General features: G+C 40.6%; 1 protein-coding gene across 1 annotated transcript; it reads right to left on the bottom strand.

Moving 5' to 3' along the window:
• Positions 1–355: 355 nt before the first annotated feature.
• On the bottom strand, positions 356–3,297 carry LOC138876154 (probable L-gulonolactone oxidase 6). The gene is made up of 2 exons (XM_070155056.1): positions 3,219–3,297; positions 356–890 (listed from the first exon to the last, which is right to left on the bottom strand). Exons 1-2 carry the CDS (start codon positions 3,295–3,297, stop codon positions 364–366), a joined length of 606 nt encoding a protein of 201 aa, XP_070011157.1. The 3' UTR covers positions 356–363.
• Between the last annotated feature and the right edge of the window lie 22,330 nt (positions 3,298–25,627).

Here is a 25,627-nt window from a genome sequence, read left to right as displayed (position 1 = left end):
GTAGATTCTTTTTATATAGTATTCTTAAAATTAATGTAATATCATAATATATATATAAAAGTTGCGTTTAGATTTTATTTGTAGCGGAAAACTTCTTTGTAGCTGATAGGGAGGGTTTTACTAAGGGCTTATCCAGTACAAATCCCAGTTAATTAGATTAGTAAGAAAATGTTGTGGTTGGATAAGATGCGCAAAATAAGATTGTTTAGAGAGTATTATTTCCCTAATAATTCATTGAATACTCTTGAGATAAAAATATGTTATTATTTGAATAAAAATATGTGGATGTCAATAAAATTATAATAAAATCAATCTTAAGGACCGCGTGAAGCGCAGGCAAATTAATTAGTTTCATCATAAATACTAAAGAATATTAGACGATAACAGAGTACAAACTCTTGCTTCTACATAAACCTTCCCAGGTTTGCAAAAGTAGCCCTTCTTTGGTGCACAATGGCTATCCTCTGAACAAATGCATAGTCCTTCTAAAGCACAACCTTCCTTTACAATGGACAATCCACTCCTTAACCCAAGTATTTGATCTGTCCAATCATTAGAAAATAACCCTAAAGGATCATAATCCACTGCATCTTCTTGATGTCCCAAGTAATTATTTGAAGCTGTGACATACCACATTAGGATTCCAATGTAAAGGTCTAAACCACATAATGCCTTAGGCCGTAAAACCACAAGTTTTTGCACATCTTGTTTAAAGTTTTTTACTTTGGACAAACCAATACTGAATGTTGTTTGGTGAACAAATAGACCCTTTATTCTTGGATCCCAAGGGCATACTAAATCGTCAAGAATTCCATCATTGATTAGGCAACTGCCAGATGCTTGTAGACGATTTTGTGGTCCGATCAAAGGATAGCCCGTGAAAAGAATACCTAGTAAGATGAATATAATAAGAATAACTTTAGTTTTCAATCTAAAAATTTTCTTCACAAGCTAGATAATAACTAATAAGTAAGTGGAAAGGGTGCATTTGGTACAACGAAAATATTTTTTCCATGAAAATATATATTTTCCACGAGGAAATCATTTTCTGTGTTTAGTTGACAGAATATGTGTTCAACTAATTTTTTTTTATCAAATTGTAAAAAGTGACTTCCTAACTTATGATCGAGACGTCAATCTCCTTACATCTATCTATACTTGAAACTTTATATTACTTTTCTTCAACTAACACTTAAGACATTGTTATTAATATCTAGCATAGTTAAGAATTTCAACAAAACTCACTCCTATTTGCTACTATTATTATAATATATATATATATATATATATATGTGTGTGTGTGTGTCTTAGAAAATATTTTTTGTCAGCAACCAAACATCGAAAAATATATTTTAAGAAAATATTTTCTATGAAAAGTATTCTTATGGAAAATGATTTTCATCGTATCAAACACATTCTTAGTCTACCTCCAGGATACAAAATTTTCGATTTGAAGCTAAATTTAAAGAGAGGAATGATCTGTAAATCAGCAACTGTTTGGGTTTCTATGTGCAAAGGTGTTAAAACATAAAATCTGCAAATTTATTTTCTAATGGGGACATTTTGCTGTCGGACTAGCTGTACCAACAGGTGGATGCAGAGACTTAGCTGTAATATTCCTTTTTAGTTTTGCAAATAAGAGAAGGATCCCAAGATTGTTCTTTTTGAATAAAATCCTTTCTAATAGTATTAGTATTAGTACCCGCGCGATGCGCGGACACAAATCATGTTAAACTGTGATGTTGGTTATTTGAATAATGTGCAAATAACCTTAAAATATAAACCTCTCAGATAAAAATTATATAACATTAGATATTAATTATGAAGTAGGATATGAAATTATTGTTCAAATCTCGTAGTGCACAACCTATTTTGTTTTTTATTTGTAGCAACCTAACTACTTGATTTTAGTACTTGCACTTCGTTTTGCTGTCAGTATCAAAGAATACTAAACATATCATGTTGCGATCTGTCTTGTTTGAGCACATTAGATCATATTATTTTAACAAACTTCTTACTATCACTTTGTTTTTATCTAAAAGTTAAATATGTCTTATTCATCACATTATTTTTATGCAAATTCTTTTTATTTATTTTTTCTTATAGTTATTGTATTATTTATTATTTAAAATTATTTTACTATCATATAGTTTTTTATTATCTTAATTAATATCTTTCTTATTATTCTTTTAATAGTCTTTAATAACTATAAATATTTTATTCTTGAAATTTGGTATATTTTTATGCATTCAATTTTTTTAATCATTTAAACTTATTGTAATAAATTTTTAAATTTATTTATTTTTAAATTAATTTAATGTATAAGTATCCTCACACTATCTCTATTGTTTTACTACATTCTCTTCCCTACTATAAATTTTAATTATTTTTATATTAATTTTTACCTTTAACCAGAATAATATCTGTGAGCACGTGATTTTTGTCTCGCGCGACAATCGCTCCAAAAGAATAAAAAAAAAATAATAACAAATGGTCCTGCTGTACAAATTTGGATTTTACATGGCACTTTGTTAATTATTTATGATTTTTGCCCATTTTTATTTTTTATTAAAACAAAATACAAAAAATGTATGTGTCATGCATAATTTGAACCGTAATCCGGTTGTTAAATAGAAAATCATAAATAGGCATCTTTGTCCGTGATTTTGTTTTTGTTTGATTTTACCTGTTTTAAAATATTTTAATGTGTGTGCAAATAACTGTATTAAGTGTTTATTTAATTTTAATTTGATTTACTTAGGTTTTGTTTTTAAAATAAAGAAGAAAAATAATAATAAAATTTTTTTTTTTCGGACTTGGGCCAATTTTAAACAAATTGGCCCAAACAAACTCAGCCCAAAATCCAGGCCTGCCCGGTCCGTAACCAGCCTACTTCGAGAACATACAAACGACGTCGTTTTTATCCAGGCTGATCTGAGCCGTTGATCTCTGAAAGATCAACGGCCAAGATCTCTCACCCCGAACCCACTAACAGACCCGACCCGTCTCACCCGGACCGACCCCAACCCTTTACCCTTGAAACGACGCCGTTCCCTGTTAGTCGAAGGATCCTGGCCCTTCATCACATCTCATCCAACGGCCAGGATCCACCTACCCACTAACTATATAAACTCATAACATTACCCTGCCCCCCTATCCGAACCCCAGCCTTCATCGTCTTCACAAGAACCCCAAACCCTAGAGCCGCCTCTGTACACCTTCACCATGAAAGCCGGCGGCATGAACGCCGGTGGCCTTCACCTTAACACCATAGAACCCCCTCACTGCCCTGAACATTGATCTGTTGGCCGTTTAGTTCGAATCCCTTCCCACCTTCTCGAATCTTCATTTGAAGATTCGAGTTGGAACCCGATTTACACCAATCGACCTCAACTTCACACCAGACAGTCCCCAGACCCCTCTCGTCCCCGTGACCAAACCATGCTTGGTTTGGTCCGAATCTAACCAGGGAAACACGAATCCCAGATCTAATTTTTTTGAACCCTAGGTTTCTCCGTGCATGTTCCGTATCTGTTCAAGCCGAAGAGATTAAGGTCTAATGGACCTTAATCGAAGTGTTTCTCATCTGAGAAACACTTCGATTAAAGTCCGTTCGGCCTTAAGAAAGGTCTGTCCGAATCCAAGTTAAGGCTTTTGATTTTTCGGGTTTTAAGGTGAGTTTGCTTTCTTTTCTTTATTTGTTTTAGTCCATGCGATTGTTCTAAAAGCTGTTCATGTTTTGTGAAATCTGTGTTTCGAGTTTTATTAACTGTGTCCTGTCCACCTTGCCCGAACCTTTGTTGTTTGATTGAGTTTCTTCTTCTACTTGTTCTGATAATATGTATGTATGTATTTATTGTGCAATTAGTTAAATTTCAAATTTGAACTGATTAACTGATTCCCCGGGTACAATTCTGCATAGTCAATACAATTCGAATCATGTGTCCTATACTGTTAAATGTCTGATTTTGGTTTTGATTGTATGTGTTATAACTAATATAGTCGAGTCGACATGTGTCGTCAATTAGTTTCAGATGTTTGAACAATAAACAAATCGATCTGCTTCTGTTAAGCATTGTCTGAATCAGTTAGGAATTGAATTTAGCTACTTATAGTTGTTAATCTGAATCAGAAATATAAAAAGTTTGGTTTTGTTTGGCTATAGTCAGAATTGGAGGGCATGTGCACTTGTGCACAACATGTGCACTTGTGCACAACATAGGCATAAAGGCCTTTGTTACATTTGAAATAGTTTGACAGCATATGCTGTCAGATTATACCATGCTGCCCACATCCTGCTTTAGTTTAGAAATATTAAACCTTACTTAAAGGTAAGTCTGCCAGGGAATATCATGGGGTTGTGTTCTTATTTAAATAGTAAGTGGAATCTGAAAATAAGAGAGCACATGTGAGGGTGTTCTAATTGTCTATCAGGCTGTAAAAGGGGTGATGTTAAGGCTTATAAAAGGGAGGCACATTGAGAGAGAGAGAGGAGGAGAGACAGACACACATAAGAGGGGGACAGAGGGAAATTGTGAGAAAAAAAGGGGAATTAAGAAGAAGGAGAGCTGAAGTTCTAAGAAAGATATACACACATAGACATAGAGATACACACACATTGACACACACAGACAGACAGAGAGAACTGGGAGAGATCTGAGAAGAGAGGTTTGGAGACATACATAGATACACATATATACAGAAATAGAAAGAGAGCAAGAAAAAATAAAATAGATAGGAAATCAGAAACTTAGTTTTGTCTGTCTGAAGTTCATCTGTTGTCAATTTGTTAGGTAGTATTGCTTCTTCTAAGTTTCAATCGAGATTACTGGCAGTGTTTTGTTGCATTTGGTGTATCTCGGAATTGGATTGTCTGGAGTTCTGTTTCCACCACACTGTGTGCTGCTATCATTTGGCTATTTTCTCTTCAACCATAGTTCCATCCCTTGCAATAGAATTTGCTCTGCTGTGTTGTTTTGATTACTGCTGTTACTCTGACTCCTGCTGCTGCTGATCTTCCCTGTTATTCTCCTCTTCTTCTTTGCATTTCAGCATTCCAGCATTCCAGGTACACATTTCGAGTCCCTATAGTGATGTAACTGAAACAGTTCGAAAGCATGAAATGAAAAAGGTTGAAGAAGTTCAAGTATTTGTTGTAATATTCATGGTACATTAACGGGTCTGTAAAAATTGATTAGTTTATAATTCAATAGTATGAAAGTATGTACTGATACTCGACTGAGTTTAGCCCTTTGTGTTTTAGTTCGGTAGTTGTTTGTTAGTACGGGGTATGTATACTCTGACCTTATACAATGCTGTTTCTGTTTCATTTAGTTTTTTTTTTGGGTTCCGTTAGGCAGTACATAGGGTCACATTCAAAGTCCCATTAGTAACAATATCTAGTAGCTAAATCCTTTAATCTAGCCTAAATAAGTTTAGTTAAGGTCAACTCAAGAATTGTTCGGATTAAGTGTTATATTTCGTTAGCTCGTATGTGATTTCTTGTCAAATTAAAGCATTTTTCCATTAAAGTATAATGTTTTCTTAACTTTGTAAATAATTAATCATAAGAATCCGGATCAGGCCAAAGCATATAATTAAATTAGCATGTACCTCTTCTTCTAGTTTTAGGGACAAATGTATTAGAAATGTAGCCACTTTAGGATATCCTTTCTAAAATAGAGACGAGCCTCGCCAAATAAAAATGCAAAATTGCGGGGCCCTCGATAAATAATCATAATAAATATTTAGAATTCAGGCTAGGCCGTTTAGTGAATCTCATGGCCTTCTCAAAAAATAATAACGCGTTAGGCTCTTTAGGCGCGGCTTAATTAAATCATATTCTTAAATTCGGGTGCACATTGATGTGACCCAAATCCAAATCTCAACGAAGTCAAAATGTGTTGACGATCACGGGCGCATTGATTGTGACGTGGTTCGAGATGCATTTTCACGACGTTGCAATTCTATAAAATAAGTGATAATGATAAAAGCGGTTTAAACTTAATAAAAGCATGTAAGTCATAACATTGTATTTAAATCAGATATTTAGCCATTATAACAATTTAAGCGACCGTGCTAGAACCACGGGATTCGAGGGTGCCTAACACCTTCCCTCGGGTCAACAGAATTCCTTACTTAGAATTTCTGGTTCGCAGACTTCATTTGGAAAAGTCGAAAATTTCCTCGATTTGGGATTCAAGATAAACCGGTGACTTGGGACACCAAAAGCCAAACCTTTCCCAAGTGGCGACTCTGAATTAAATAAATAATCCCATTTCGAATATTGTCACTTAAATTGGAAAAACTCCCCTCGCGCATTTAACCCTTCGGGGCGGGCGCGCGAAAAGGAGGTGTGACAGCTATGGCGACTCTGCTGGGGAAATTGGTTAACCCAGAACCACTGGTTCAGGGTTCAAGAATTCGAGCTTAGAATAATTGTTATATTTGGCTTTATTATCTGATCTTTATTACATGTTTTTGCATAACGTGCTAAATGTTGTCTTTTACCGCTTTGATATTATCTGAACTGTATATAAACTGTGCCGAAACCCTTCTCTTCTTACCTCCGGGGAGAAGCTCGCTGGTCGAGACTCCCTATTCTGTTAGTGTCAATACCTGAAATAAGAAAGAGGCCGGACAAGTTACAAAGCCGGACGATCTCGCGGGTCCCCGGTACGTAGCCCCCTCCTCGACTCGAGTTGTCCGCTCGGGTACACAGTCTAGAACAAATACCCAGGTTACGAACCTAGAATAACTTGACTTCATGCCGGATCCCTAGTAGGAACGCTTATTTGCATCATGTTGCATTTGACTTAGGGGACTCAACACAGGGGTTGGGTCCGTCTAGGACAGGCAACCGGAAATGAAAAGACCATCCTGCTGCATCCTATTTGTTTTGCGCATTTATTTGCTTCAGTTCCGCATGCTGACCGGTTTTTAAAAAAATTAAAAAGGAAAAATAGCAGCGTAGGGAGATAATTACTTCTTTTGGAAAAACCAATGTCCAAGTAGTGTCGAAACCTCGCCGGAATTTCTTCTAAAATATATATAAAAAAAGAGATGGTCTTCTGGTTTGATTTTTAAAAAAAAATATATAAAAATTTTCCTTTTATCATTTTCAAAATCAAAAAAAAGAGAAGGTATTTATTTAAAAGTAAAAAAAACGGAAAATTCATAATTCAAAAAAAAATGTTGTTTCTTTTGTAGTACCCCTTTTATAAATTCAGACTAATAATCCAAATATTTCCTAAAAAAAATAATAATAAATATTTTCTTTAGTCTTTATCTCTTTTCAAAAATAGTATAAAAATATATATTCTTGTTTTCTAGGTTTATTTGATTTTCTCTATTCACGATAGCGAGAACTACGCCGGTTTGATTCTCACCGGATGTGAGATACGTAGGCAACCCTCATCGGGTCCAACCCCACCTTTTGCTAAAATAGCCAAAAATCAATAAATAAATAAAAACGTGTCAAATTTTAAATTTTGCCATAAATAAGTGGGGTGGTGTCCAACCTTCCCTTTTGCTAAAAATAGCCAAAAATATATGTCAAATTTTAAATCTGTCATAAATAAGTCGGGTGATGCTGTTTTGTCGTAAATAGCCGAATGTTCCCGAAAGGGACGCCGGAAGGCTGACTTTGCATAAGGTTTTTTTTAAGGTTTGGTCCAGTTGACCCACACAACCTTAAAATCTTCGTCACTGAGGCGTTGAAAGGTCGTGTTGGCAATATTGAGTTTTCTAATTTGAAAAAAAAAACGATAAAAAGAGTCATAAATAAGTCGGGTGACGCTGTTTTATCATAAATGGCTGAATGTTTCCGAAAAAGGGACGCCGGAAGGCTGACTTTGCATAAACAGCCACCTTTGGGTCTTGTTTAGCATTTTTGTCCAGTTGACCCACACAGCCTTAAAATCTTCGTCCCCAAAGTGTTTAAAGGCCGTATTCAAAACTTGATCCCCTTTGTAAAATATTTTTTGAGTCAATTCATTTTTGTTAAAATCACCTTAATAAATGTGCAGAATGAGCACGATGCAAAATGAACATTTTTCAATAATGACCAAAATCCCTGTCAAGTTACGACTATGGTGGAATGATCTAGGTGTTGAAGGATAAAATGAGGTCAAGAAATATCTGAAAGGTTTCGTGGGTTTGTTGGAAATCCAGCCTCGGGGAGATATCATAAGAGCTTTGATTACCTACTGGGACCCGGCGCACAATGTTTTCCATTTCTCTGATTTTGAACTCACCCCAACTTTGGAAGAAATGGCTGGGTACATCGGGAATGCTGAACTTCCGTTAAGGCAAAAATACTTGGTCGCCCCAAGAGTCGTCACGGTACATCGGTTCCTAGATTCATTGAAGATACCCAGAACAGTCCACAACCCGGATCTGGCAGCCGGATTTTGTACTCCATGCTTCATATATGATAGGTACGGTCATGAGGGGGGATTCAACAATCCAATCAACAAACTGTGCAGCAAAGGTGTTCGTCAGAAGTGGGACAAGCACAGACGGGTAGCGTTCATAATGATGTTCCTGGGCCTTCTGGTATTTCCAAGGAAAGACGGAAACATTGATTTGAAGATATCCGAGGTCGTCAGCACTTTACTCACGCAAAATGACAGTACTCTCGCGCCTATGGTGGTATCTGACATCTTTCGAGCTCTTACAGTTTGTAAAGCTGGGGGAAATTTCTTCGAAGGTTGTAACTTGCTCCTACAGATATGGATGACCGAGCACCTCTGCCATCATTCCGAGATTTTGAGCCATGGTTCCCCGGCAAAGACCTGCATAGAAGAATCTTACACGAGAACTAAAGAGATCAGTTTGCCCAAAGGAGTCCTGGCATGGACCTCGTTCTTTCAAGCTCTTACTGCCAGCCAAATACAATGGACGTTGGGATGGTTGCCTGTTGATGAGATCCTATATATGTCTGCAGCTAAAACTCATTTCTTACTGATGGGGCTTAAGAGCATTCAACCTTACGCACCCTGCCGAGTTTTGAGACAGTTCGGAAGATGCCAGACAGTACCTCATGAGGAAGATCTTAGCACTCAAGCAGTTGAGATAAGTCCTAACGGACAATTCCCAGAAGCGAAGATTCGCCAAATCTGGAGTGAGTGTCAATATTTGAAATCAGATACTTGCGTGCGGGATCGAGCCAAAGGAGAGACAACGCCAGGTTACCTTGCATGGTATAGAAGGGAATTTGAGCATGAAAGGCCGGCTAAGAGACCCCACATCCGGAATTTCACCGAATCATCGCAAAGGCAGTGGGATTGGTTAGCAAAGGAAAGAGGCTATTGCGCCGAAATCAGCAGGTTAAAGCAACAAGTAGAAGGCTTGAAATATGAGCACAACGTGCAAGCTGCTACCAATCTGGGAGAACGGAACAGGTTAATTCAGGAAAACAAAATGCTCAGAGCCCAGGTCAAACAGATAAGGGTGGATGCAGATAAACAGCCAAGGCGTCGATCAGACGAGCAGCTGATAAAAAGGTTAAAAAGTGAAATCAGGGAATGGCAAGATGGTTTGGAGAAATCTGAAAACGTCATAGCCGAGCTCAGGGCACAGTGGGATACAAGAGTAGATAAGCATCGCCGATACCTGAATCAATTGGAAGGCGACCACGAGAAAACTGTTGCTAAAATAAAGAGAGAAATGGCTGCACTTGAGATCAAAACAGTTAATCAGGCCAAGGATTTCCAAATTGAGAGAAGATACTGGTACGACTCAATAGCCCAGATGAAGTTGGAAGTACGGCGACTGAAGCATCAGCATGTACAGGATGCTCAAGTCTTCAAGATATGCAGCGATCAGATAAAACGCCTACTCGTAGAGAAGAAGCAAACCAGAGATAGGATCAAGGCCATTGCCCATGCCATCACCAGACGATGTCTACGATGTGAGAACATGTCCAGCGTTACCGTCCTCTCGGCAGTGATGGGTTATGTCAAGCAGACTATGCATGAGCTGGAGCAACTTGAGAGGGATATCACGCCTAGGACCGCGGCGAGGCCGAACGATGCCCCGCGGACACCAATTTTCAAAACCATAATGCACTCATAAGTCAAGCCTGTATCTTAGCATCTTCTGCCTGTTTTTCCATCAGGGTGATTTTTAGTCTATTTTGAGTCTAGGTTTATTTTCAAAGTTTGCTCTTTCTTTTGCAAAATGTAGTTTGTAATAGACCATTTCAACAATAAAGAGGTTGCTTCTTTTACGCTCATTTGTGTTTTTCGAACTACGTAATGATCTGATTCACGTAGGCATCGTGATACGTAGGCAATCCTCATCGGATCCGGTCGCATTTCTTTTACTGCAAAATAATAAAAAATTAATAATAATAAAAAAAAAAAGAAAAAAAAAAGAAAAATGGGGGAAAACTAATAAGAGGAAAATGCCGGAATGACGCATGCTCTCTTAGCAAACATGTAGTAATCCACTTAACTGTATAGGTGCATCATGCCCAACGTGAGATTGACTATCTGTTATTTGCTGCAAATTAACCGTGCGTTTGTCGTTGAGCATTTCTAGGGTTTTTGAAAAGACGGTTGGTTTGGTGAAAGTCTGGCCTCACACTCATATTTCACGAGGTCAAGGAGAAGTGTTCAACTACCTGTTGTTAGGACCAGAAGCAGTACTCACTCTTACTTCACCAGGTCAAAAGGAAGTGTGGAAATGTCTTCGGAAATCCCATTGCAAACAATCCCTGTTTCCAAGGAAAGCTCGATCTCAGCCGTCCTCACACCTGAATCCGCGACTGCGGAGGAAAATAGAATCCTACGGCTCCGCATGTTGGAAATGCTAGATGACTGGAACAATGGGAAAGAGCCGCCAAGTGCCGTCCCAGGATTCCCCGAATTATTCTCCAGGTCAAGTGGGACTTCTAATGTCCCCATAAATTATCCTGCCACCCCATTCGGGTACCCGGCCACCTCAGCCTTCTCTGCTGGATCGCCTTCTGAGCCTCGTCCCCGAATGTCATCCACCGATGCAAGCATGAACATCTTTACTGCATCGCCTTGCCCGATTACGACACAGCCTGCCACGTACAAGCCAAGCTTTGACTCATCTTCTTTTACATTCCAAGCACCATCGTTCTCAATGGAACCAACCAGGTTCGCTACCAGCACTAATCCTCTACCGCCTCAGTGCGAGCTTGCACCCGGGCAGGATCAGAACCCAAGAATTGCAGAACAAAATGAGATTTCCAAGAGAATGAGAAGCCTTGAACAAAGTTTGAAGAATATGCAAGGATTGAGCGGACAAAAGAGCGTCTCTTACGCCGACCTGTGCATGTTCCCTCACGTGCACCTGCCAACGGGTTTCAAGACCCCAAAGTTCGAGAAATACGATGGGCACGGTGACCCCATTGCACATCTTAAGAAATACTGCAACCAATTGCGGGGAGCCGGCGGAAAAGAAGAACTGCTGATGGAGTATTTTGGGGAAAGTCTAGTAGGGATAGCTTCGGAATGGTATATGGATCAGGAAATGTCTCGATGGCATATATGGGATGATCTCGCCAGAGATTTTGTAAAACAATTCCAGTATAACATCGACATTGCGCCAGACCGAAACTCTCTGTCGAATTTGAAGAAGAAACCTTCAGAAAGCTTCAGAGAATATGCTATTAAGTGGCGTGAACAGGCGTCAAGAGTGAAGCCTCCCATGGATGAAGTGGAGATGGTCACTACTTTTCTCCAGGCTCAAGAGTCTGATTATTTCCAAAACATGATGTCAGCCATGGGTAAGCCATTCGCGGAAGCGATCAAGATTGGAGAGATGGTGGAAAATGGCCTGAAAACAGGTAGGATTCTGAGTCAAGCAGCCATAAGGGCGACTTCCCAGGCCATCCAAAGCGGGTCCGGAGGAATGACAAGAGGGAAGAAGAAGGAAGATACAACTATGGCAGCCTCGGAAGCAAGGGAGTATCGTCATCCCAGGCCCCGTTTTCCGGAAAGAACCCCACAACACTACTACCCTCACTCAAATTTGGCATATGCTCATCAACCTTATATGGTCATGAATGCCCAACCTTATACCCATCCGCCACAACAAGCCAACCGAGGCCCAGCTCCACCTCCCAGAAATCAGCCTCCTTACCGCAACCACTATAACCCACAACCCCCGCAGAATAACTTCCGCCCTCAGGAGCCACCCAGAAGGCGGACTTTCACGCCCATCGGTGAACCATACTCAACTTTGTTCCCAAAGCTGGTCCAGTTGGGTTTCTTGCAACCAATCCCTCAAACAAGGCAAAACCCGACGTCACCTTCTTACAAAGCTGGAGTCAGATGCGCCTATCATTCAGGGGCCGAGGGACATGATACAAATGACTGCTGGTCGTTGAAAAGAGTGGTCGAAAATTTGATAGAGCAAGGGAAAATAGTGCTAAGGGACGAGGAGATCCCGAATGTAACTAACAATCCATTACCTGCTCACAATAATGGGCCGCTGATCGGAATGATTTGTGAAGACAAAGAGTTCGACCCTGCTCTGAAAGCCATAATTGCCATTGTCGACACGGGAAAAAGGCCCGAAACAGACCAGAAACCAGAAAAAGGGGAGGAGGCCAAAGCTATAAAGAAAGTGCCTGAAAAGAAGGTGGAGAAGAAAGTGGTACCGGTAAAGGATGGAGTTCTTTACATACCACGAGGTCGAGCTGAGAAGACGCAGAACTTCGGAATCAAAAAGACAAAACCTATGTACGTGCCAAAAGGGGCCTATGTGGTCCGGGGAACGATTCAACCACCTCGGCTAAACGAGCCAGTGGTTATCGGACGCGTGCCACAAAAGCCAATGACCAACCCGTCCATAGTGCCGTGGAATTATCAAAAGACTTTGGTAATGTACAAAGGTAAAGAGGTCATGGGAGAACTTCCAGAGAATACTTTCATTGGAAGGTATTCAAATACCCAAGAACTAAACGACGCCACACAAAGGCGCTTCCCGCCAAAGAAGCCCGTGAGTGTTGAAGAAGCGGAAGTGTTCTTCCAACAAATGAAAATGCCGGATTACGAAGTGATAGATCAACTGCGCAAGTACCCCGAGCAAGTGTCCATGCTGTCATTGTTAATGAGGTCGACCGAGCATCAAAAGATCTTACTAAAGACCCTGAATGAAGCATATGTGCCAGTTGAAACCTCGGTGGAACAATTAGAGCGGATGACAGAAAGATTCTTCGCCGTCAACCATATCTCTTTTAGCAAGAACGATCTACCCCCGGAAGGAGCGGCACACAACAAGGCTTTTCATCTAACAGTTAAATGCGAAGACTATTATGTCAAGCGGGTAATGTTGGATGGGGGCTCAGGCATTGACATTTGCCCGCTCTCCACGCTACAAAGAATGGAAATTGGGACCGGAAGAATCCGACCCAACAATGTTTGCGTAAGGGCTTTCGACGGCATCAAGAGAGATACCATGGGAGAAATAGACCTGTTATTGGTCATAGGACCAGTCGAATTTCAAGTAACCTTCCAGGTGCTCGACATGGATACATCCTACAATTTTCTCCTTGGCAGACCTTGGATCCATGCGGCAGGAGCCGTGCCTTCCACTCTTCACCAGATGGTGAAGTTCGAGTACGAAGACCGAGAGATTGTGGTCCATGGGGAAGACGAGCATGCTATTTATCGGGACCCATCCATTCCATATCTGGAACCGAGAGAAGGGAGCGAACATACGGTCTATCAAGCTTTTGAGATTGTACTGGCAGAGCAGCACGAAGAGGGAATACCCTGCCCCCAGCCTTTCTTGTCTAACGCTTCGGTTATGGTGGCCAAAGAGATGATCCGGCACGGATTTAGGCCAGGGAAGGGGCTTGGACGAACCCTTCAGGGAATAACAGAACCCATTACCTTGCCAGTCACCAAGAAACCTTTTGGACTAGGTTTCAAACCTACTCCAGCAGACGAAGAGTGGGCAAAGAAAAGGAAAAATGAGGGTTGGAAGTTACCTCGACCACTGCCGGATTTATATGCAACTTTCATCAGGCCAAGGTACGCTGAAGAAGAAGATGATGAGGTCTTCACAGCTGAGGAAATCGAGGAGATATGTGGGGCGATGAGAAATATGCTCTACGAGGTCCACATGGTTCAACCAGGTGAAGGCACAAACATTGCTGAGATGATGTACGTGGGGCCGAACGCCAAACTTCAAAACTGGGAGGCCACGCCATTCCCGACTAAACGGAAGTCCGGGTAGACCTGTCCTGCCACCTTTCCTGTGTCACAAGTTATCTCCAGGACATAACTTGAACGTTTTCTTCCTTTCAATTGTTGTTTTGAATTCCTAAGTTGTAAACGGTGTTGTCTTCCAACTTCCCAAAGAAAAATAAAAAAAATCATCATCGTTGCTTTCCCATTCTTTCTTTTGTTCTGATTTTTGTTATTTTTCCTTTTATCTTTCTTTTCAGTTATAATAATGCGGCTTTAAATATGACATGCTTGCGGACTTCACGCCCAGATCACAATGAGCTATTTAACTGCGAATTAATGAACCCAGAACCAGAATATGATGCGGAAGAAGCTTTTAGGGAGATAAACCGAGAGTTGGAATATTTCGAGAATAAACCTAAGCCAAATCTGAATGACACTGAACCGGTAAATTTAGGAACCCCGGAAGAAATCCGGGAGACCAAGATAAGCATTCACACGGACAAGAAAACGCGAGAGGCGATAATTCAACTTCTTTTTGAATTTAAAGACGTGTTTGCTTGGTCATATGATGACATGCCGGGACTAGGTGTTGATCTAGTGGTTCATAAATTGCCGATTCATCCTGATTGTCCTCCAGTTCAACAAAAGCAACGAAAGTTCAAAACTGAGGTCAGTGACAAGATTAAAGAGGAGATCACCAAACAACTGAAAACGGGAGTGATTCGGGTAGTCCAATATACAACATGGTTGGCGAATGTGGTTCCAGTACCAAAAAAGGACGGGAAAACTCGGGTATGTGTAGATTACCGAGATCTGAACAGAGCAAGTCCTAAAGATAATTTCCCGCTGCCCAACATCCACATCCTCGTTGATAATTGCGCCAAACACGAGATACAGTCTTTCGTAGATTGTTACGCTGGATATCATCAGGTATTGATGGATGAAGAGGACGCCGAGAAAACTGCCTTCACCACGCCTTGGGGCACCTACTGTTACCGGGTCATGCCATTTGGTTTGAAGAATGCTGGGGCTACTTACATGAGGGCCATGACTGCCATTTTCCATGACATGATGCATCAGGAAATAGAGGTGTACGTGGACGACGTGATAGTCAAGTCCAGGACGCAGGATAATCACATCCAAGACTTGAGGAAATTCTTCGAGAGATTAAGGAAGTATGACTTGAAGCTGAACCCAGCCAAATGCGCTTTCGGAGTTCCGTCGGGCAAACTTTTGGGCTTCATCGTAAGCAGGAGAGGTATCGAGCTAGATCCAACTAAGATAAAATCCATCAGAGATCTGCCTCCCCCGAGAACAAAGAAAGACGTGATGAGTCTGTTGGGCAGGTTGAACTACATCAGTCGGTTTATTGCCCAGCTGACAAGCACGTGTGAGCCCATATTCAAGCTGTTAAGGAAAGATGCGGCGATTAAATGGACAACTGAGTGTCAAGAAGCCTTTGATAAAGTCAAAGAATACCTTTCGAATCCCCCAGTCTTGGTCCCTCCAGAACCAGGGGAGGCCACTTTTCTTGTATCTGACAGTCTTGGAGAACTCTTTCGGTTGCGTCCTCGGGCAACACGACGTAACCGGAAAGAAGGAGCAAGCAATCTACTACTTGAGCAAGAAATTCACCGGCTACGAGGCCAAATACACTCTGCTGGAAAGGACATGCTGCGCTCTCACATGGGTTGCTCAAAAGCTGAGACATTATCTCCAAGCCCACACTACATTCCTCATAAGCAGGTTGGATCCTTTGAAGTATATATTTCAGAAACCAATGCCTACTGGGAGACTGGCTAAATGGCAAATCTTGCTTACGGAATTCGACATAGTCTATGTCACTCGCACGGCAATGAAAGCCCAGGCGTTAGCAGATCATTTGGCCGAAAATCCGGTCGATGAGGAATACCAGCCATTGGATACCTACTTTCCAGATGAAGAAGTAAACACCGTAGAAGTGGTCTCGGAGGAAGCTCATGTTTGGAAGATGTTCTTTGATGGAGCCGTGAACGCCAAGGGTGTAGGGATTGGGGCAATTTTGATCTCGCCTTCTGGTCAGCATTATCCCGCCACAGCTAGACTTCGTTTCTTTTGCACAAATAATACAGCTGAATATGAAGCCTGCATCATGGGCATGCATATGGCAATCGATCAGGATGTCGAAGACTTACTGATTATGGGAAATTCTGACCTGATTATCCGGCAAGCCCAAGGCGAATGGGAAACTCGGGATGTCAAACTTATCCCTTACCGACAGCATGTGGAGGACCTCAGCAAGCGCTTTACATCAATAGAGTTCAGGTATATCCCGAGGTGTCACAATGAACTGGCAGATGCACTTGCTACTTTGGCTTCAATGCTACCCTACCCGGGCAACGCCCACGTCGATCCTTTGGAAATCCAAATCAAGGAAAGACACGGTTACTGCAATGTAATCGAGGCAGGATCAAATACGCAGCCGTGGTACCATGACATCAAGAGGTTCCTAAAGACACAAGAATACCCCGAGCACGCTACTGGAGATCAAAAGAGGACCATTAGGCGACATGCAAGTGGTTTCTTTCTAAGCGGTGAATTGTTGTATAAGAGGACCCCGGACCTCAATCTTCTAAGATGTGTCGATATCGAGGAGGCAAGAAAGATCATGCACGAAGTACACGCAGGTGTGTGCGGACCTCACATGAACGGGTATGTCTTAGCAAAGAAAATCCTTCGAGCAGGTTATTACTGGATGACCATGGAAAAGGATTGCTTTAGCTTCGTTCGGAAGTGTCATCAGTGTCAGGTGCACGGTGATTTGATTCATGCACCTCCCACGGAGCTGCATCCCATGTCTGCACCTTGGCCATTTGTCGCCTGGGGCATGGACGTCATTGGACCAATCGAACCGAAGGCTTCGAATGGACACAGGTTTATACTGGTTGCCATCGATTACTTCACAAAATGGGTAGAAGCTGTCACTCTCAAGTCGGTCACTAAAAAAGCTGTAGTGGATTTTGTACACTCAAATCTTATCTGTCGTTTCGGTATTCCTGCGACTATCATTACAGATAACGCAGCAAACTTGAACAGTCACTTGATGGGAGATGTATGCGAGCAATTCAAGATAACGCATAGGAATTCTACTCCTTATCGGCCGAAAGCCAATGGTGCTGTGGAAGCGGCGAACAAAAACATCAAGAAGATTTTGAGGAAAACGATCCAAAGTTCCCGACAGTGGCATGAGCAGTTACCATTTGCATTGTTGGGGTATCGCACTACGGTACGCACATCAGTAGGAGCGACTCCTTATCTTTTGGTTTATGGGACCGAGGCTGTAATACCGGCAGAGGTAGAAATTCCTTCGCTTCGAACCATTGTCGAAGCAGAAATCGAAGACAGCGAGTGGGTCAAGACTCGGTTAGAGCAATTGACTTTGATTGATGAAAAGCGAATGGCCGCGGTTTGTCACGGACAGTTGTACCAACGAAGGATGGCCCGTGCTTACAACAAGAAAGTCCGACCCAGGAATTTCGAAGTAGGTCAGCTGGTACTGAGGCGTATTCTGCCGCATCATGAGGAAGCAAAAGGGAAGTTTGCTCCAAATTGGAAAGGCCCATACATCATAAGGAAGATATTGCCGAGAGGAGCATTGTATTTAGGTGATATCGAAGGAAATGACCCCGACACAGCAGTAAATGCGGATGCAGTCAAGAGATACTACGTCTGAATTATACTCCAGTAGTCTTGACACATTTGAAATGATGAAGGTTTTATTCCCTACTACTCCCCAAACACTGTCCAATTCTCTCTACAAACCTTTGAGCCGCTTACAAAAAAAAACATTGATTGAGGCCTAAACTACGTTTGACTTGATTCCGAAAGGATACATAGGCAGCCTCTCCCTAAGGTTCAGTCACACCAACAATAAAATCCCATTCACCCTGAAATTGAAATTGGGGCACGTCGAGCAGTTTGGAAGTTAGTATCATCTACCTCTCTTTACCAAGTACAAGCCTTGAAATCAATTACCAAAGATAGTGGGGAACCAATAAGCGTCACAAATGGAGACCGGCACACTCTGAATTGAGAGAGATAAAATGAGAGAGTCTCGTCGGTGAAAACCTTCGGGCACCACGAGGCGACGGGAGTGGAGAAACCAAAATGAGAGAGCTTGTTTAGTAAAAACTCACAAAGAGTGCTATCAAGCGATTACAGGAAGAGAAATGAGAGAGGTCAGCCGGCGAAAACCCGCAAAGGGCGTTGTTGGCCGAAAAGAATGACTCCACCCCAAGGAGGTCTCGGCAAAGTTCCACCGGTTTGGAATTACAGATCCGTTCTGGTTCGGAGAAACGCAAGTTCATGGAAGGTCAGGCGTCCAGTACAAAGAGCATGTCATGTCATTTAAAGCCAGCGTTATCTTCCTCAGATAAGTCTTTCTCGTCCCAAAAGGGACACTTCCTTCCTGAAATTTGTTTTATCCTTTCTTTGTTTCTTTTCGAATCCCTTTTATGTTTTAACCCCAAGTTCAGGATACACCGGAGAGGGCAGGTGGCAGGTTTGTTTTCACGGAGTTCCGTTTCATGAAGGAAAACACCCCATTTCGTTGGTACGTCTGTCCAAACTTGATGAATCATGACGTTTGATGGCGTTCGAAGTAAAGAGGGAAAAAGAGAAATTTCCCCTAGCAAGTCCGCCTTCGGACGAATCCCCACAGAGTCTCTCCTTGTACAATCCTCCCACAGAGTCTCCCCAATATAAAAATAAAAAAAAGAAGAAAAAAAATCCTGTTGGAATTTCCCCAGCACATCCCCAGCGAGTCCCTTTGTAAAAATTCCCCAACAAGCTTACCCCAACAAATCCTAGAAAGCCCGCTTCGAAACAAATCCCCAGCATGCCCCATTGTACAAAAATCCACACAAAGAATCCACTTTGTAAATATTCCCCCACGGGGCTTCCTTTGGTACAAATCCCCACAGAACACCTCCAATAAAATCCCCGTTGAGAATCTCCAAGCAAAACGGGACAAAAAAAGAGAGAAAAGAAAAGAGCCTTACGAGGCAAATCATCACAGAATCTGGAAATACAAAGCCTGAGAAGTCAAAAAAGTTTCACCATTTGAATCAAATCAAGGGCAGGATTTCGCAACAGGAATGAGGACGCAACAAAGCAACTGGGAACGACCTAGGTCACCGAACCGACCGTCATTTCCAAACTAATAATTGTTCTTTGTCTGAAAAGTTGAAACAGGTATAATCCAAGACAACCGTGCAAGAAGCAGGTGTCGCCCGAAGAAGGAGGTACATGGGTACAAGAAATATCTTGGCAATAAGGAACTCACTCGAAAGGTAAGTTTCCACGAAACTCTCTTTTGTTTTTTTACTAAAACAAGAAAATTCAAAAAAAAAAAGAGGTCAGTTGTTGTTCTCGAATTTGTCCCAAGCTAATCAGCATTAGGGTTTTAAACCCTAAACTGAATTTTTCCTTTAGTCAGCATTAGGGTTTTAAATCCTAAACTGAATTTTTCCATTCAGCCAACATTAGGGTTTTAAAACCTTAAACTGAACTTTCCATGCAGTCAGCATTAGGGTTTTAAACCCTAAACTGAATTTTTCCCTTTAGTCAGCATTAGGGTTTTAAACCCTAAACTGAACTTTTTCCATTCAGCCAGCATTAGGGTTTTAAACCCTAAACTGAGCTTTTCCATGCAGTCAGCATTAGGGTTTTAAACCCTAAACTGAATTTTTCCTTTTAGTCAGCATTAGGGTTTTAAACCCTAAACTGAACTTTTTCCATTCAGCCAGCATTAGGGTTTTAAACCCTAAACTGAGCTTTTCCATGCAATCAGCATTAGGGTTTTAAACCCTAAACTGAATTTTTCCTTTAATCAGCATTAGGGTTTTAAACCCTAAACTGAACTTTTTCCATTCAGCCAGCATTAGGGTTTTAAACCCTAAACTGAGCTTTTCCATGCAGTCAGCATTAGGGTTTTAAACCCTAAACTGAATTTTTCCTTTTAGTCAGCATTAGGGTTTTAAACCCTAAACTGAACTTTTTCCATTCAGCCAGCATTAGGGTTTTAAACCCTAAACTGAGCTTTTCCATGCAGTCAAGCATTAGGGTTTTAAACCCTAAACTGAATTTTTCCTTTCAATCAGCATTAGGGTTTTAAACCCTAAACTGAATTTTTCCATTCAGCCAGCATTAGGGTTTTAAACCCTAAACTGAGCTTTTCCATGCAGTCAGCATTAGGGTTTTAAACCCTAAACTGAATTTTTCCTTTAGTCAGCATTAGGGTTTTAAACCCTAAACTGAACTTTTTCCATTCAGCCAGCATTAGGGTTTTAAACCCTAAACTGAGCTTTTCCATGCAGTCAGCATTAGGGTTTTAAACCCTAAACTGAATTTTCCTTTTAGTCAGCATTAGGGTTTTAAACCCTAAACTGAACTTTTTCCATTCAGCCAGCATTAGGGTTTTAAACCCTAAACTGAGCTTTTCCATGCAGTCAGCATTAGGGTTTTAAACCCTAAACTGAATTTTTCCTTTAGTCAGCATTAGGGTTTTAAACCCTAAACTGAACTTTTTCCATTCAGCCAGCATTAAGGTTTTAAACCATAAACTGAGCTTTTCCATGCAGTCCGCATTAGGGTTTTAAACCCTAAACTGAATTTTTTCTTTAATCAGCATTAGGGTTTTAAACCCTAAACTGAATTTTCCCTTTAGTCAGCGTTAGGGTTTTAAACCCTAAACTGAACTTTTTCCTTTAGCCAGCATTAGGGTTTTAAACCTTAAACTGAGATTTTCCATGCAATCAGCATTAGGGTTTTAAACCCTAAACTGAGCTTTTCCATGCAATCAACATTAGGGTTTTAAACCCTAAACTGAATTTTCCCTTCAGTCAGCATTAGGGTTTTAAATCCTAAACTGAACTTTTCCTTTAGTCAGCATTAGGGTTTTAAACCCTAAACTGAACTTTTTCCTTTAGTCAGCATTAGGGTTTTAAACCCTAAACTGAACTTTTTCCATTCAGCCAGCATTAGGGTTTTAAAACCTAAACTGAGCTTTTCTATGCAATCAGCATTAGGGTTTTAAACCCTAAACTGAACTCTTTTCCTTTCAGCTAGCATTAGGGTTTTAAACCCTAAACTGAGCTTTTCCATGCAATCAGCATTATGGTTTTAAACCCTAAACTGAACTTTTCCTTTAGTCAGCATTAGGGTTTTAAACCCTAAACCAAACTCTTTCATTCAGCCAGCATTAGGGTTTTAAACCCTAAACTGAGCTTTTCCATGTAGTCAGCATTAGGGTTTTAAACCCTAAACTGCACTTTTCCTTTCAGTCAGCATTAGGGTTTTAAACCCTAAACTGAACTTTTCCCTTTCAGTCAGCATTAAGGTTTTAAACCATAAACTGAACTTTTCCCTTTCAGTCAGCATTAGGATTTTAAACCCTAAACTGAACCTTTCCCTTTCAGTCAGCATTAGGGTTTTAAACCCTAAACTGAACCTTTCCCTTTCAGTCAGCATTATAGTTTTAAACCCTAAACTGAATTTTTCCTTTGGTCAGCATTAGAGTTTTAAACCCTAAACTGAACTTTTCCCCAGTTGGTCAGTATTAGAGTTTCAACTCTAAACTGAACCTTTCCCCAGCTAGTCGATATTAGGGCTCCAACCCTGAACTGAGCATGCATATCCTCTTTCATCAATTTTATGAACTTCCTGGCGAATAATTCACGAAATTTTCCTAGTGAAACTGGGGCAGAAAATTTCGTTCATTTGTTTTTCCCGCAGGTCTAACCTCGAGCCACACGGATCGAAACGACCCACAAGATGAGTCTCAACTCAGAATCTAAGAAGAAAAAGAAAAAAGATGTCCCGAGACACCGGAGAAAATGGAAGGCGGATCGCTCCAAGATTTGATCAAGGTCCCGAGTTCTACCAACCCCGTCCTATTCAGTATCGCAGAAATAAATAGGCGCCTACAACTTGCAAGCATCAAGATTCAGATCGGAGTCTACAAGCAGAATCAGCTAAGACCCAAGATCAAGTCGCAAAAGAATCATAGATAGGAATCTTGTAACTAGCAGTTGACATGCATATAAGTGTTTAGTTCAGTTTCAATTTTTCTTTGGTTGTAATAAGGCGGTCAGTAAAGCAGCGGTGACAACATCAACAGCAGTAACAGCAAGCATTGCAATCCCATGGTAGCCCCGACTACCAAAGCTTTCCGAACTACATTGACCTGATTCCTGTTTAGCCCGGGATATGTAGGAAATCTTTGAAGCAAGATTCGGTCAAAACTTTCAAAACATGTTTCACACGGAGTAGTCCATAGGCAAAAATCGCTCATATCCGCTCACTTTATCTTTGCACGAAAACCCTTCGTGTTTCCGAACAAAGAGGGGCAGCTGTGAGCACGTGATTTTTGTCTTGCGCGACAATCGCTCCAAAAGAATAAAAAAATAATAACAAATGGTCCTGCTGTACAAATTTGGATTTTACATGGCACTTTGTTAATTATTTATGATTTTTGCCCTTTTTTATTTTTTATTAAAACAAAATACAAAAAATGTATGTGTCATGCATAATTTGAACCGTAATCCGGTTGTTAAATAGAAAATCATAAATAGGCATCTTTGTCCGTGATTTTGTTTTTGTTTGATTTTACCTGTTTTAAAATATTTTAATATGTGTGCAAATAACTGTATTAAGTGTTTATTTAATTTTAATTTGATTTACGTAGGTTTTGTTTTTAAAATAAAAAATAAAAAAAAAAAATCTTTTTTCGGACTTGGGCCAATTTTAAACAAATTGGCCCAAACAAACTCAGCCCAAAACCCAGGCCTGTCCGGTCCGTAACTAGCCTACTTCGAGAACATACAAACGACGTCGTTTTTATCCAGGCTGATCTGAGCCGTTGATCTCTGAAAGATCAACGGCCAAGATCTCTCACCCCGAACCCACTAACAGACCCGACCCGTCTCACCCGGACCGACCCCAACCCTTTACCCTTGAAACGACGCCGTTCCCTGTTAGTCAAAGGATCCTGGCCCTTCATCACATCTCATCCAACGGCCAAGATCCACCTACCCACTAACTATATAAACTCATAACATTACCCTGCCCCCCTATCCGAACCCCAGCCTTCATCGTCTTCACAAGAACCCCAAACCCTAGAGCCGCCTCTGTACACCTTCACCATGAAAGCCGGCAGCATGAACGCCGGTGGCCTTCACCTTAACACCATAGAACCCCCTCACCGCCCTAAACATTGATCTGTTGGCCGTTTAGTTCGAATCCCTTCCCACCTTCTCGAATCTTTATTTGAAGATTCGAGTTGGAACCCGATTTACACCAATCAACCTCAACTTCACACCAGACAGTCCCCAGACCCCTCCCCGTGACCAAACCATGCTTGGTTTGGTCCGAATCTAACCAGGGAAACACGAATCCCAGATCTAATTTTTTTGAACCCTAGGTTTCTCCGTGCATGTTCCGTATCTGTTCAAGCCGAAGAGATTAAGGTCTAATGGACCTTAATCGAAGTGTTTCTCATCTGAGAAACACTTCTGAGAAACACTTCGATTAAAGTCCGTTCGGCCTTAAGAAAGGTCTATCCGAATCCAAGTTAAGGCTTTTGATTTTTCGGGTTTTAAGGTGAGTTTGCTTTCTTTTCTTTATTTGTTTTAGTCCATGCGATTGTTCTAAAAGCTGTTCATGTTTTGTGAAATCTGTGTTTCGAGTTTTATTAACTGTGTCCTATCCACCTTGCCCGAACCTTTGTTGTTTGATTGAGTTTCTTCTTCTACTTGTTCTGATAATATGTATGTATGTATTTATTGTGCAATTAGTTAAATTTCAAATTTGAACTGATTAACTGATTCCCCGGGCACAATTCTGCTTAGTCAATACAATTCGAATCATGTGTCCTATACTGTTAAATGTCTGATTTTGGTTTTGATTGTATGTGTTATAACTAATATATTCGAGTCGACATGTGTCGTCAATTAGTTTCAGATGTTTGAACAATAAACAAATTGATCTGCTTCTGTTAAGCATTGTCTGAATCAGTTAGGAATTGAATTTAGCTACTTATAGTTGTTAATCTGAATCAGAAATATAAAAAGTTTGGTTTTGTTTAGCTGCAGTCAGAATTGGAGGGCATGTGCACTTGTGCACAACATGGGCATAAAGGCCTTTGTTACATTTGAAATAGTTTGACAGCATATGCTGTCAGATTATACCATGCTGCCCACATCCTGCTTTAGTTTAGAAATATTAAACCTTACTTAAAGGTAAGTCTGCCAGGGAATATCATGGGGTTGTGTTCTTATTTAAATAGTAAGTGGAATCTGAAAATAAGAGAGCACATGTGAGGGTGTTCTAATTGTCTATCAGGCTGTAAAAGGGGTGATGTTAAGGCTTATAAAAGGGAGGCACATTGAGAGAGAGAGAGGAGGAGAGACAGACACACATAAGAGGGGGACAGAGGGAAATTGTGAGAAAAAAAGGGGAATTAAGAAGAAGGAGAGCTGAAGTTCTAAGAAAGATATACACACATAGACATAGAGATACACACACATTGACACACACAGACAGACAGAGAGAACTGGGAGAGATCTGAGAAGAGAGGTTTGGAGACATACATAGATACACATATATACAGAAATAGAAAGAGAGCAAGAAAAAATAAAATAGATAGGAAATCAGAAACTTAGTTTTGTCTGTCTGAAGTTCATCTGTTGTCAATTTGTTAGGTAGTATTGCTTCTTCTAAGTTTCAATCGAGATTACTGGCAGTGTTTTGTTGCATTTGGTGTATCTCGGAATTGGATTGTCTGGAGTTCTGTTTCCACCACACTGTGTGCTGCTATCATTTGGCTATTTTCTCTTCAACCATAGTTCCATCCCTTGCAATAGAATTTGCTCTGCTGTGTTGTTTTGATTACTGCTGTTACTCTGACTCCTGCTGCTGCTGATCTTCCCTGTTATTCTCCTCTTCTTCTTTGCATTTCAGCATTCCAGCATTCCAGGTACACATTTCGAGTCCCTATAGTGATGTAACTGAAACAGTTCGAAAGCATGAAATGAAAAAGGTTGAAGAAGTTCAAGTATTTGTTGTAATATTCATGGTACATTAACGGGTCTGTAAAAATTGATTAGTTTATAATTCAATAGTATGAAAGTATGTACTGATACTCGACTGAGTTTAGCCCTTTGTGTTTTAGTTCGGTAGTTGTTTGTTAGTACGGGGTATGTATACTCTGACCTTATACAATGCTGTTTCTGTTTCATTTAGTTTTTTTTTTGGGTTCCGTTAGGCAGTACATAGGGTCACATTCAAAGTCCCATTAGTAACAATATCTAGTAGCTAAATCCTTTAATCTAGCCTAAATAAGTTTAGTTAAGGTCAACTCAAGAATTGTTCGGATTAAGTGTTATATTTCGTTAGCTCGTATGTGATTTCTTGTT

Source organism: Nicotiana sylvestris, chromosome 8, assembly GCF_000393655.2.
Source record: "Nicotiana sylvestris chromosome 8, ASM39365v2, whole genome shotgun sequence".
NCBI lineage: Eukaryota > Viridiplantae > Streptophyta > Magnoliopsida > Solanales > Solanaceae > Nicotiana > Nicotiana sylvestris.
Note: the sequence above shows the minus strand (reverse complement) of the source record. Positions and strands in the feature narration are given on the sequence as shown.

Bases quoted from the DNA above. Each gene is read 5' to 3' on its own strand.
- LOC138876154 (XM_070155056.1), bottom strand. From the start codon at position 3,297: ATGTTCAGGGCAGTGAGGGGGTTCTATGGTGTTAAGGTGAAGGCCACC. The intron at 891-3,218 runs GTGTACAGAGGC...TCATCTTACTAG, and splicing joins CGCCGGCTTTCATGGTGAAG to GTATTCTTTTCACGGGCTAT.